The sequence below is a fragment of the Trichosurus vulpecula genome, chromosome 3 (assembly GCF_011100635.1).
Source record: "Trichosurus vulpecula isolate mTriVul1 chromosome 3, mTriVul1.pri, whole genome shotgun sequence".
NCBI lineage: Eukaryota > Metazoa > Chordata > Mammalia > Diprotodontia > Phalangeridae > Trichosurus > Trichosurus vulpecula.
In genome coordinates, this window is record NC_050575.1 from 16,567,840 (window position 1) to 16,582,963 (window position 15,124).

Below are 15,124 nucleotides of genomic sequence, written 5' to 3' on the forward strand. Positions count from 1 at the left end.
CTGTTACCAGACTTCTCAACCCACAAACACCAAAGACAACAGAGAAGGTTAGTGGGAAAAGCTGCTGGGACAGAGTGAAAGGAGTTCACAGTTTGGCCACCACCCTGGGGGCAGTGGAGGTGGTGCAGCTCTGAGGAAAGAACTACAGCTACAGTTGCTTCTGGCCCCAGGCCCACCTAGTGGGAGGAATTAAGTGGCAGATCAGAGCAGGAGTGCAGAGCCTGCTTAAGATCTGAGTCTGGTCCAGGTTGGTGGTTCTTGGGGGAGGAGAAGCGCTGGTGTGGCAGAGCTTGTTGTGTAGAAATAGCTCTGGAAACAACAGCACAACCCCTCAAGCTTGGGACAAAGTACTCTCTACTCTACAAGCAGTCATACCCCAACAAAAAACTCAAGGGTCAAGTAGTTGGCTGGGAACATGGCCAGGCAGCGAAAACAGACTCAGATTCAGACTCAGACTTTGGAATCTTTCTCTGGGGACAAAGAAGACCAAAGCATACAGCCAGAAGAAGTCAACAAAGTCAAAGAGCCTACACCAAAAGCCTCCAAAAAAAACATGAACTGGTCTCGGGCCATGGAAGAGCTCAAAAAGGATTTGGAAAAGCAAGTTAGAGAAGTAGAGGAAAAATTGGGAAGAGAAAAGAGAAGGATGCGAGAAAACCATAAAAATCAAGTCAATGACTTGCTAAAGGAGACCCAAAACACACTGAAGAAAACAATACCTTAAAAAATAGACTAACTCAAATGGCAAAAGAGCTCCAAAAAGCCAATGAGGAGAAGAATGCCTTGAAAGGCAGAATTAGCCAAATGGAAAAGGAGGTCCAAAAGTCCACTGAAGAAAATACTACCTTAAAAATTAGATTAGAACAAGTAGAAGCTAGTGACAGAACCAAAGGAATGAAAAAATGGAAGACAATGTGAACTATCTCATTGGAAAAACCACTGACCTGGAAAATAGATCCAGGAGAGATAATTTAAAAATTATTGGACTACCTGAAAGCCATGATCAAAAAAAGAGCCTAGATACCATCTTTCAAGAAATTATCAAGGAGAACTGCCCTGATATTCTAGAGCCAGAGGGTAAAATAGAAATCGAAAGAATCTACCCATCACCTCCTGAAAAAGATCCCAAAAAGAAAACTCCTAGGAATATTGTTGCCGAACTCCAGAGCTCCCAGATGAAGAAGAAAATACTGCAAACAGCCAGAAAGAAACAATTTGAGTATTGTGGAAACCCAATCAGAATAACACAAGATCTAGCAGCTTCTACATTAAGGGACTGAAGGGCTTGGAATATGATATTCCGGAGGTCAATGGAGCTAAAATTAAAACCAAGAATCACCTACCCAGCAAAACTGAGTATCATGCTCCAAGGCAAAATATGGACTTTCAATAAAAGAGGACTTTCAAGCCTTCTCAGTGAAAAGACTAGAGCTGAATAGAAAATTTGACTTTCAAACACAAGAATCAAGAGAAGCATGAAAAGGTAATCAAGAAAGGGAAATCATAAGGGACTTACTAAAGTGGAACGGTTTTGTTTACATTCCTACATGGAAAGATGATGTGTATAATTCATGAGACCTCAGTATTAGGGTAGCTGAAGGGAATATACATATATATGTATATGTGTATGTATATATATGTATATATATATATATATATATATATAGACAGAGGGCACAGAGTGAGTTGAATATGAAGTGATGACATCTAAAAAAATCAAATTAAAGGATGAGAGAGGAATATATTGAGAGAGAGAGAATAGGAGAGATAGAATGGGGTAAATTATGTCGCATAAAAGTGGCAAGAAAAAGCAGTTCTGTTGGGAGGGAAGAGTGGGCAGGTGAGGGGGAATGAGTGAATCTTGCTCTCATCAGATTTGACCTGAGGAGGGAATAACATACACACTCAATTGGGTATCTTACCCCACAGGAAAGAAGGAGGAAGGAGATAAAAAAGTGGGGACGATAGAAGGGAGGGCAGATAAGGGGAGGAGGTAATCAAAAAGCAAACACATTTGAAAAGGGACAGGGTCAAGGGAGAAAACTGGATAAAGGGGGATAGGATAGGAAGGAGCAAAATATAGTCAGTCTTTCATAACATGAGGATTGTGGAAGGGTTTTGCATAATGATACACATGTGGCCTATGTTGAATTGCCTGCCTTCTTAGGGAGGGTGGGTGGCGAGGGAAGAGGGGAGAGAATTTGGAACTCAAAGTTTTAAAAGCAGATGTTCAAAGCAAAAAAGTTTTTGCATGCAACTAGGAAATAAGATATACAGGCAATGGGGCATAAAAATCTATCTTGCCCTATAAGAAAGTAAGGGGAAAGGGGATGGGGGGGAGTGGGGTGACAGAAGGGAGGGTTGACTAGGGAAAGGGGCAATCAGAATATACACCATCTTGGAGTGGGAGGAGGGTAGAAATGGGGAGAAAATTTGTAATTCAAACTCTTGTGAAAATTAATGCTGAAAACTAAAAATACTAAATAAATAAATAATTTTTAAAAAATAATAATCAATCCTGCCAGTTACATTCCAAATGCTCCCTTTTCTCCTTTACTGTTCTCCCTCTCCCCTCATTTCTCTACCTCCTCTCTCTCCTGATAAATGCTTTATCTATCCTAACGCTCTGCAGAATGCTGCTAGATTGGCTAAGTGCTCAAAGTAGACCTGAAAGTTTATAAAATCAAAATCTAGTGAAAGGGAATTGTGGGAAGATGGTGGAATAAGGAAGGAAACTACCTGACTCTCCTAAATTCCCCCACAATAACTTAAAATAATGCCTCAAAATACATTTTAGAGTGGCAGAAATAATTAAAAGTCAAGGTAAAGAAGCTGTCCAGCCTAAGACAACTTGGGAAAACCCTTCAGGGGTAATGGTCTGGCCAGACTGAAATGCAGATACTACCTGCTGTATTTGCAAATAGCAAACCCTGGGGGCAACTGTGTAGGCAACAGTCTTAGCTTGGGAGCTTCTGCCCACATACTATGTGGGAGTCTGGCAACTGATCGGGGAAGACTGCAGCAGCCCTCTGCTGGTGCTGGACACAAGGCCCAGGCAGGCCCACCAGACACAATCCTATGCTGTGGCTTCAGGCAAAGAGTGAGCACAATAGTGAGTGCAGCCACAGAGGGGTGAGAGTCCTGATGGTTGTGCTCACTAGCAGACATACACAAGTCCTTGGTTTTGGTTCCAGGGCAGAGGGAAGAGCTGAAGCTTGCAGCCACCAGAGGGACTGCAGGAAGCAAGAGCATTGCAGTGACAGTGGTACTGGGGTTCCTAGTTGAGGCTCAGGGGAAGAGAGAAGTATTTGAGGTCACTTATAGACCAAAGTATGAGGGGCAATGACCACACCTAGCCTTGGATTACGGAACACTAGAAGAACCATGAAGTGTAAAGACTTCCAGACTAGTTCTGTTAAACAGCAAGCAGAGAGCCCTAGGGCTAGTTGGGTCAGGAGGTGGTCTCCCACCCCAGCCACAGGAACTTTCACCTCCTGCACAGTGAGAGGAGTCATACAATGAGGTGGATCAGGCATCTGAGAGGGGAAGATTGAGGGAACCATTGCTGATAAGGGATGCCAGGCCCACCTGTGCTGCCAAGAAGTGGCCTGGGACGAGAAGGAACCAGAACACGCCCAGTGAGTACAGAAATAGTGGGCCAAGGATGCCTCTGGCTGTGGGCACTCACAGGAAGGTGGAGTTCTTAGTTTCAGTTCCAGGCCACAGGGGAGAACTGAAGGAGGATCTGAAGCCAAAGGCACATCCTCCATACCTCAGGTCTAGAGGTGATTACAATAATAAGCTGCTACCAAAAAAAATGAGCAGGCAAAGGAGAAAGAACCCAACTACAGAAAGTTACTGTAGAAATAGAGAAAACTGGGATTCATCATCAGAGGAGGATACTGAAGCAAAAAAAACCTCTCTTCCCCCAAAAAGTAACATCAAATGGTCACCTGCCCAAAAAGATTCCATAAAATAACTTTAAAAAAAACTTTAAAAATCAAATAAGATGGAGGTCTTTTTTTAATAAGAACAATCCAAGAAAAACAAGAAGATTACAAAAAGTAAATCAACCAACTGGAAAAAGAGATCCACAATGTTAAGGAAGAAAATGACTCCTTGAAAATTAGAATTGCAGAACAGAGGATTCTGGGAAGATGGAGTAGATCAGAAAATTCCAAACGCAAGATTTTCCCCAACAAAGCAGATGAAATAGCGCCTCAGGGAGAACATAGAGTGCTAAAAACAAATTAGAGTAGGGGTATAACAGGGGTCCTCCTGGGACAATCAGGGAAGATCTGAAGAAAAATCCCAGGACCAAGTTTGTTCCCTATGAAGAGTGAACACCACCATGCTAGGTTCTGGGTCCCCCTTAAACAAGTGGCATGCCCTGGGGTTAGATATATTGAGAAGCTGCCTTGGCCCTAGTCACAGGAACTTTTACCCCGGGACAGTGAGAGGAGTTGGCAACAACCTCTGCTGACAAGGAACACCAGACCCAACTGTGCTACAGAGATGCAGAAGGTGGGCCAAGAAGAAACCAGCACATGCCCAGTGAGTACAGAAGCAGTGGGTCAGGGACGCTGCTGGCTGTGGGCACTTACAGGAGGCTGTTAAGTCTCAGTTTAGGTTCCAGGCCAGAGAGGAGAACTGATGGAGTATCTGAGGCCAGAGGCACCACTCCCCCTCCCCCATGCCCCAGGACTAGAGGTGATTACAAAAACTAAGCTATTAATTTTTTTTTAAATGCAGAGGCCAAGGAGAAAGAATCCAACCACAGAGAGTTACTATGGGATTGAGAAAACTGGAGTTCATCTTCTGAGGAGGATACTGAAAAAAAGAAACCCTCTTCTATCCCAAAGGGTAGCATCAAATGGTCACCTGCCCAAAAAGAATTCATAGAAGAACTTTAAAAAGACTTTAAAAATGAAATGAGAGTGATGGAAGAAAAACTTTAAAAAAAAATAAGAACAATCCAAGAAAAACAAGAAGATTATGAAAAGAAAGTTAACCAATTAGAAAAGAAGATCCAGAATTTTAAGGGGACAAAATGACACCTTGAAAATCAGATTTGGGCAATAGGAAGCCAGTGAAGTTATAAGAGATCAAGAAATAATAAAACAAAATATAAATAATTAAAAAATAGAAGAGAATGCAAAATATCTCATAAGAAAAACAACTAATCTGGAGAACAGATCAAGAAGAGAAAATGTAAAAATGATCGGACTACCTGAAAGCTACGACCAAAAAAAGAATTTTGATACAATAATACAAGAAATAATTAAAGAATATTGTCCTGAAACATTAGAACAAGAGGGGAAAGTAGAAATAGAAAAAAATTCACCAATAACCACCTGAAAGAGATCCTATGAGATATTCCCACAGGACTATTATAGTCAAATTCCAAAACCCCTAGCTCAAGGATTAAATATTACAAGCATCAAGAAAAAAAAATTTAAATATGGCAGTGCCACAATTAGAACCACAAAAGCCTTAGCAGCAGTGACACTAAAAGACGGCAGGTCTTGGCATACTATATATCAAAGAGCAAAAGAACTGGGGTTCCAGCAGAAAATGTCATACCCAGCAAAGCTAAGCATAATCCTGAATTTAAAAAAAAATGAACATCTAATGAACTGTCAGACTTTCAGGACTTCGTTAAAAAAAAAACAAAAACCTAAACTTGACAGAAGATTTGACATAAAAGAGCCAAAAGAAATGTAAGGTACATACCAAAGACTAATTACGAGGGACTCAATAAAGACAGTTTACCTTTCAGGTATGTAAAATGCAAAACATACGTCTAAGATTGTTATTAGTAATTGGGTAGTTCGTAAGAAAGATTGGGGTACAGCTGAGGATATGACTATAAAAAGTAAAACTGTTTAAGAACAGCTAAAAAGAGTAATTATCTTATACAAATGAGGTATGAGAGGAAGAACAACACAGAGGAATTAGATAGGGGAAGAGGGCTGTTAGTTCTGGAAACCTACTTTCATCAGGAATGGGTTGAAGAGGGAACAATACATATATATCTAGAGGAGCGCAAAGGTCTTCTAAATTCAGAAAGAAATAAAATGCCAAGGGGATATGGAGGTGGGGAGAAGATAAGGGAGGGATCTCTAGAGGGGAGGGTGAGGGAAGAGGTTAAAGGGGGTATATAGAAGGGTGCTTAGCTTAATGGAAATGGGAGGAAATGAGAGGGATCTTTAGAGGGGAAGGTCCTTGGAGGGGGGATAGGTTAAGTAACAGAAGGGCAAGGTAGCGGGTAGAAGTAATAAAGTAGAAGAGTTAGGAGGGATAAGAAGTAAGAGCTATGCACAAATATAAAAACAAAGATCAGAAGTAGAATGTTAGGGAAAGTATATGTCTATGTATGTACGTGTGTGTATATGTCTGTATGTATTATGAATGTAGGGATATAGATATAGATATAGATATATAGATATAGATATATATATACACATATATATGTATATGTATCTATATACAAAAATATCTGCACTTCATTGTAGCCTTCGGGGTGGGGAGAAGAAAGGGGAAAAAAAGAACAAATTAAAAAGTACACAGCAGAGAACAAAAGAAAACTTACAAGGAAGCAAAGATGGACAGGTCTCAACACAACTATTATATATTATATGCATACAATATATAACTATTATATATACATATATAATAACACATAAGCCTATTATATGGGCTTTCTTGTCATGGAAATTTATTGCTATATATTTTGAATCCTCTCTTACATTCTGCTGTACATATGATATGCTTTTTTTTCTTATTTCATATTTGAGTTTTAATATTTAAGTTTATAATGTTTCTTTTTCTTTTCTTATTTTGTATATTTAAGTTTTAGTGATTAAAGAAAAAGAAAATTAGAATTGGGCAAGGGGAAGCCAGACAAATTATAAAAGATCAAGAAATAATAAAACAACACATAAAGAATGAAAAAGCAGAAGAGAATGTGAAACATCTCATCAAAAAAAACTGATCTGGAGAACATATCAAAAAGAGAAGACTTAAGAATAATCAGACTACCTGAAAGCTATAATCAGAAAGAAAAAAAATCTTGATACAATAATACAAGAAGAAATTAAAAATTAATTGGATACTAATTTAATCTTAAAGAATGAGTGGATTAAGGAACAAGTCAATGAAATAACTGATTTTATTAAAAAGAATGATGAAACAACATGTCAAAACTCATGGGATGCTGCAAAAGCAGTAATGAGACGAAAATTTGTATCTCTAAATACTTATACATCAATAAAATACTGTAGAGAAAGAGCAGATCAATGAATTGGGCATGCAATTTAAAAACTAGAAAAAGAACAAGTTAAAAATTCCCAACTAAACACCTTGGAAAACCTGAAAATTAAAAGTGAGAGGAATAAAACTTAATGTAAAAAAATAATTAATAAATAAAACTAGGAGTTAGATTTATGGAAAAAATTAATAAAATAGATAAACTACCAGTAATATGATTTTTTAAAAGAGAGAAGAAAACCAAATCATCAGTATTAAAAATGAAAAGAAGGAATATACCACTAAGGAAGATGAAATTAAAGCACTTATCAGGAGTTATTTTGCCCAATTACATGCCAATAAATTTAACAATTTAAGTGAGGTAGAAGACTATTTATAAAAATATAAACTGCCTAGATTAACAGAAAGAGGAAATACACTATCTAAATAAACCTATTTTAGAAAAAGGAATTGAATAGGCCATAAGTGAGCTCCCAAGGAAAAAAGCATCAGGACCATATGGATTTACAAGTGAATTCTACCAAACAGTTAGAGATCAACTAATTCCAATATTAAATAAATTACCTGGAACACTAGGCAAAGAAGGAGCTCTACCAAACACCTTTTAAGGTGCTGATATCTAAACAAGGAAGAGCAAAAGTAAAGAATTCAGAGAATTAACAAATAGTCAAAAGATATGAAAAAGCAGTCTTTAGATAAAGAAATCAAAGCTATCTATAGGCATATGAAGAAGTGCTCAAAATGACTTTTGATTAGAGAAATACAAATTAAAACAACTCTGAATTACCACCTCACACCAATCAGATTGGCTATTATGAAAAAAAGTAAAATGATAAACATTGGAGAGGATGTGGGAAAATTGAGACACTAATACATCATTGATGGAGTTGTGAATTGACCCAACCATTCTGGAAAGCAATTTGGAACTGTGCCCAAAGGCCAATCAAACTGTATATACCCTTTGATCCAGCAATACCACTACAAGGTCTGTATCCAAAGAGATCATAAAGAGGGGAAAAGGATCTACATGCGCAAAAATATTTATAGCAACCATTTTTGTGGGGACAAAATACTGGAAATTGATGGGATACCATCAATTGGGGAATGGTTGAACAAGCTGTGGTATATGAATATAATGGAATACTATTGTGCAATAAGAAATGATGAGTAGGCAGATTTCAGAAAAACCTGGAAAGACTTGTATGAACTGATGAAAAGCAGAAGCAGGAAACATTGTACACAGTATCAGCAACACTGTATGATGATCAGCTATCAATAACTCAGTTCTTCTCAGCAACACAATGATCCAAGAGTAGTACAAAGGACTCAGGAAGGAAGATGCTATCCACATCCAGAAAAAGAACTGATGGACTCTGACTGCAGATTGCAGTATATTTTTTCACTTACTTTCTTCTTTGTGTTTTTTTTCCTTTTGATCTGTTTCTTCTTTCACAACTGTGACTAATATGGAAATATTTCTCATGATAGCACATATATATCAAATTACCTATCATTTTAGGAAGAAGGTAGGGGAGGGAGGAAAGAAGAAAATTTGGAACACAAAAATCTTTTTAAAAATGAATGCTAAAAATTGTCTTGAGCGGGAAAAGGACCCATATGTACAAGGATATTTATAGCGGCTCTTTTTGTGGTAGCCAAGAATTGGAAATCAAAGCGATGCCCATCAATTGGGGAATGGCTGAACAAGCTGTGGTATATGAAGGTAATGGAATACTATTGTGCCATAAGAAATGGGGATGATATGGACTTCGTAACAACCTGGAAAAACCTACACGACATAATGCTGAGTGAGTGGAGCAGAGCCAGGAGAACATTGTACACAACCACAGATATATGGACTCCGTGAGGATCAACCCTGACATACTTCGCTCTTCTCAGCAACGTAAGGTGCAAGGACAACTCCAGGGGACTCACGATGGAGAATGCTATCTTCATCCAGAGAAAGAACTGTGAAGTTTGAATACAGATTGAGGCGCACTACATGCTGGCCTTTTTTGCTTCTCTTTTGTTTTTGTTTTGGGGTTTGGTTTTTTTTGGTTCTGTTTCTTCTTTCTCATGATTCATTCCATTGGTCATAATTCTTCTCCACAACTTGACTAGTGTATAAATTAATTCAATGCGAAGTTATACATGGTAGTTATATGAGATTCCAGGCCGTCTTGAGGGGGGAGAGAGGGGAGAAAATCTGGAACTCAAAATTATGTAGAACCGTGTGTGGTAAACTAAAAATAAATAAATTAATTAATAATAATAAAAAAATTGTCTTGAGATGAAATTGGGGGAAAAAATACAAAAAACAGATCAGAAAAAAATAATAAAAATAAAATAACCATAAACAATATATAAAATACCTGGGAGTATATCTGCCAAAACAAACTGAGGAACTACATGAACACAATTACAAAACACTTTTTATACAAATAAAGTCAGATTTGAGTAACTGGAGAAATATTACTTGTTCATGGGCAAGCCAAGTCAATAAAATAAAAATTACAATTGTACTTAAATTAATCTGCTTATTTAGTGTCATTCCAATTAAATTACCAAAAAATTATTTTATTGAACTAGAAAAAATAACAACAAAATTCATTTGGATTAACAAAAGATCCAGAATATCAAAGGAATTGGAGGTGCAGCCAAGATGGCAGAGAAAAGGTAGGGACTTGCCTAAGCTCTCCCCTAAACCCCTCCAAATACCTTTAAATGATGCCTCAAAACAAATTCTAGAGTGGCAGAACCCAAAAAGGACAGAGTGAAACAATTTTACAGCCGAAGACCACTTAGGTGGTGGGCAGGGAAAGTCTGCTGCACCAGGGTGAGAGAGGAGCATAATCTAGTGCAGGCTGCACCGGCACAGACCAGGCCCTGGCAAACTAGGAGCAGTGCTTGGGGGAAACTGAATCAGTGCCAGCAATAGCTATCTCCAGAACCAGCCCACAGATGGTAAAGGGGTCGAACAACTGGTCAGAAGGAGATTACAGGTGTCACTTTGCTGGCGCAAGGAACAGGATTCTGTTGCATTGCCCATACTTGGATCTGGGTCACAGTTGTGGGTCTTAGTCTCAGGGCAAGGAGGAGCACTAGCACACCAGAGCTTGCAGCCAGAGGGGAGTCAGGACCCTGGTAACAGTTCCAGGGTGGAAAAGAGTACTTGTGGTCACTCACAAACCAGAGCACGGTACAAAAAAGTAGTCTTCCTAGATCATACCACCTTGGAAAAACCAAAAACTCACAGATCCCCAGAATTACCTCTGAAAACAGCTGCACAAAAAAACCAAAGCTTGGAACAGTGTCCCCTCCACTCCAGAAGTGGAGCTCACTTTAGCACAGAGTAAAAAGTCAAGAAATAGGCTGGAAAATGAGCAAACAGCAGAAAAAATCCTGATTATAGTAAGTTACCACGGTGACAAGGAAGATCAAAATACAAACTCAGAAGAAGACAACAAAGTCAAAACTCCTACATCCAAAGCGTCTTGGCTCCAGGCCATGAAGGAGTTCAAAAAGGATTCTAAAAATCAAGTAAAGAGAGGCAGAGGAAAAGTTGGGAAGAGAAAAGAAAGCGATACAAGAAAATCTTGAAACAAGAGTCAAAAGCCTGGTAAATGAGGCACAAAAAAATACTGAAGAAAACAACACCTTAAAAACAAAATAGGCCAAATGGCAAAAGAGGCACAAAAAATCCAATGACGAAAAGAAAGCCTTGAAAAGCAGAGTTGGCCAAATGGAAAAAGATATACAAAAATTCACTGAGGAGAAGAACTTCTTTAATAAGCAGAATTAGAAATAGAAAAAGAGGTACAAACAGTAAATTCTTATCCCTAAAGCTTAAATCTTTCCAGCTATTCACTCTTTGATAAAAATTATTGGGAAAACCAAAAACCAACCTGACAGAAACTAAGGATCGACCAATATCTTACACTCTCTACCAATATAAGGTCAAAATAGATACATAACCTAAACACAAAGGAAGATATCACGAGTAAATTGGAAAGACATGAAACATATTACCTATCAGAATTATAGATAGTAGAAGAATTTATGAATAAACAAAATATGGAAAGCATTGTGAAATATAAAATGAGTAATTTTATTACTTTAAATTAAAAAGGTTTTGTACAAATAAAACAAATGTAGCCAAGATTAGAAGGAAAGCAGAAAATTGGGGGGAAATTTTATATAGTCTCTCAGATAGAGAACTTTGTCAAATTTATAAGAATATAAGTCATTCCCCCACTGACAAATAGTCAAAGGATATGAACAGAGTTTCTGGATGAAAAAAACAAAGCTTTATATAGTGACATGAACAAATGCTCTAAATCATTGTTGACTAGAGAAATGCAAATTAAAAGAACTCTGAGATACCATCTCACACCTATCAGACTGGCTAAAATGACAGAAGGGGGAAATGACAAATATTGGAGCGGATGAGGAAAAACTGGGACATTAATACACTGCTGGTAAAACTGCGAACTGATCCAATCATTTGAGAGAACAATCTGGAATTATGCCCAAAGATTATAATACTGTGTAGACCCTCTGACCCTGCGATGCCACTTGTTAGATCTGTTTCCCAAGGTGACAGGGAAAAAGGAAAACAACCTCTATGTTTTAAAATCTTTCTAACAGCTCCCTTTGTGGTAGCCAAGAACTGGAAAGTGAGGGGACATGTATCAGTTAGGGCATAGCCGAGTAGGCTGCGATACATAATTATGACAGAATATCAATATGCTATAAAAATGACCAACAGGCTGATTTAGGAGAACACAGAAAGACTTGCAGGAAATAATGAAGAGTGAAATGAGCAGAACCAAGACAATGTTGTATATAGTAACAGCAATACTGTTTGAAGAGTAAGTAGAGGCTGGAAGAACACTTGTCCCTTAACGTTACATGTAGTAGGGACTTCTTACACTTACAGGTTGGAATAAGAGCCGCTGAGGTCCTTCCCAGCTCTAAAATTATGGGATTCTCTCTGGGAGTCAGCTTCCTCACCTGTAAAATGGGGATAACAACGCCTACCTCAAAAAGTTGTACTGAAGCTAAAACCGGGCAATGTACATAAAGGACTTTATAAACCTTAAAGCGCAATGTTGAGTATTATGCTATATATCTTTAATATATGCAAAGTAATTTGTAAATGGCAAAGCATCATATACGCATCAGCTATTCCTGGTATTATTATCAGACTTAATACTGCAATACTGTTTTAACGGGAGGAGTTCCAGTACTCTGGATTCACAGATTGTAACACATTCTCTATCGGACCTCATTGCATTAAAGGGTATGGATGTAAACAATACACAACAAAGACAAAAACCACAGTCACTTTCCCTTTATGATTGAAGAATGGAATGGTCTGACTTAATACTCAGGTTATGTCATATACCACGACAAGTTTTTCAAAATGTAGATACTATACACAACAATTTAACCTTATTCTGAGGATACAAGAGGCAGACCCTTCAGAATCTTCCAGTGTGGCGACGTAAAGGGCAATTCAATAAAATTTCCAAGTCATAGACAGTTCTGTTTCTTCCTCTATAAAATGGGAAAGTTGGTCCCGCGCTCTTTCAACCACACGGAGTTTACCTCAAATAGGAGATTGCCCCCCTCGTGGGGGGTCGCAGTGGGGAGAATTTATCTTCGGCTCTAAACGCCTATCATTTCACAAACCAAAACAAACACAGAAAAGCACCCCTCGCTTCTCCATCTTACCCCTTCAAACTGACCACAACAGCGTGCTCCGGTCCAAACTCGAGCCCAAGCCCCCCAGCATGACTGAGCCTTCCCCGCCTCACCATCACAAGGGGAAAAGCAAAAAGCCCAGGCTTTCTAGGAGAAGATTCGTTCTAAAGGGTCATTCCTTAATGAGACACAGCAGACGGGCGGCTCCCTGGAGGCGGAGGCTGATTGGGACTTCATTAGCCCCCAGCCAACAGCCGGCCTCGATAAATAAACCCGCGGCGTGGCGGACAGAGCGGCTCCCGGGGCTTAACCACCACGCGGCAGTCTATTTACCACCGCGGGCACCCTGGACAGCTCATTCTCGCCCTCACTCCCGGCCTCAGCTTCCTCATCTGTGATCGATCGAGAAAACGGGAGGGGCTGAACGAGTGACCTCGGGGGTCCCTTCCAGCTCTACGCTTCCTGAACTCGGGGGTGGCTGAAGGCTGAAATAACCAGGAGGAATCACTGAGGCACCTCCACCTCCCCCTCCCCCCGCCCCACGCCCCCCCTTCGCCCCGGCACCTCCCCCCGCAGCAGTCTCCCCTCTCAGCGCAGACCCCCGATGGGCAGACACCGGACACCCCGCCCCGACCTCCGCCCAGGCAGCCCCCACTCCCCCCGCCCGTCAGGCTCCATTCACTCACTCTTCATGCTCAGCTCCGGCCGGTCCGGGCTGGTCCGGTCCGGGCTGGGCTGGGTTGGGTTTGGCTGAGGCGGCCCAGAGACCACACGCCGATATAGGGCGGAGGCGGAGGAAGAAGAGGGGAACGGGGGAGGGAAAGATGACTTCTCCACTCCCCGAGTCCCCAGACGCGGACCCTCAGCTAAAGCCCCCTCGGTGGCGAGCCTCAGGGTCCGGCCGCCATGTTGTATCGCTGTCACCCTGGCAACCACCAAGGCCCCAAGCTCCCATGGACCGGAGGGAGGGCGGGAGGGCAGCTGCGCACGCGCGCACAAGCTCGGCGCTCCCGCGAGCCCTCCTTTCTCGCCGTCTCCTAGCCCGCGGCCGTCTACGCCTGACCTCATTGTGGCCCCGCCCCGCCCGCGCGCTCTGCGGGCGCCACCGCAGCCTCGGGACGGACCCTCCGCTCCACGCCTTCTCCGTTGCTAAGCACCTGTTTCCCCGAGGCGTTCGCGGGTTTCTAGGTTCCCTGAATCGAAAAAAGTCGCTACCGCTCCTCTGGCTAGGCCTTCGTAATCAGAGGCTCTCGCACAGGATGTTGTATCCGCTCCGAGGCTCCGTCGGATAGCTTTCGTTAGCTGATCACAACTCTCGCCCATCTCTCCCAAGGGTAATTAGCCGGGTCAGCCAGCCAGTCGTTGTGTCCCGTCCTTCAGTGAGCCGGCCCTCAAGAGGAGAAGGGCACCTGAGAGGGCACGATCCTCCTCGTTGTGTGTAGAGCAAACGGAAGCCCAGAGAGCTGCGGTGACAGACACAGTGGTACAGCTAGTAGGTGACGGAGCAGAGAGGTGACCCCACGTCTTCTAAGTCAGATAATTCATGTATATATCTATTAATATATAAAAAGTATATATAACAGTGTACATGCAATATATTCTTACATATTTATGTATAGGGCAGAATAAGATGAAGTCCCTTGTGGAGCAGAGAATGCAGAAGGCGCACAAATAAATGCGCAGAAGCCCAATTGTCAGGAATATTTACCTGTAGAAACAAGCTTGTGTAGGTTTACCTGTGCAGAGTTTCATTCCGAAATTATTGACAAGTGGGGAGGAGGAAGTGCGTGAAGGATGATGGTCCAGAGTTACTTTTATGACTACTGTGGAGCTGTCGTTTTCGAGCCAGATAACCCCTTGAGGACTTTCAAGCACTTTGAAGGTAACGGTAGTTCAACAAACATCAGTCTATTAGACGCCTACCATAGGTCAGGAGGCAGATACAAAAATGAATGAGGCTGTGGTCCATGCCCTCACCTTATTCAATCTCGAAATAACTCTAAGAAAAATCACAACCATCCTTTGAAGGAATTTCCCCTCCCAATTTTCATATTTCTTTTATAGTAATATCATGCCAAGTTCAAAACCAACATCTACTGCTTCTCTGTCATTCATCCCAAGTCCTATTGGTTCTGTCCTCAAAATGTCT

At 40.8% G+C, this 15,124-nt stretch overlaps 1 protein-coding gene across 1 annotated transcript in view; it reads right to left on the bottom strand.

Moving 5' to 3' along the window:
* MOK (MOK protein kinase) overlaps positions 1-13,702 on the bottom strand; it is a 100,943-nt gene extending 87,241 nt beyond the window's left edge. The window contains exon 1 of the mRNA XM_036751075.1: positions 13,662-13,702. Coding sequence (XP_036606970.1) covers positions 13,662-13,668 — 7 coding nt within the window. The 5' untranslated portion in view covers positions 13,669-13,702. The remainder of the gene's footprint in view (positions 1-13,661) is intronic.
* Positions 13,703-15,124: the final 1,422 nt, after the last annotated feature.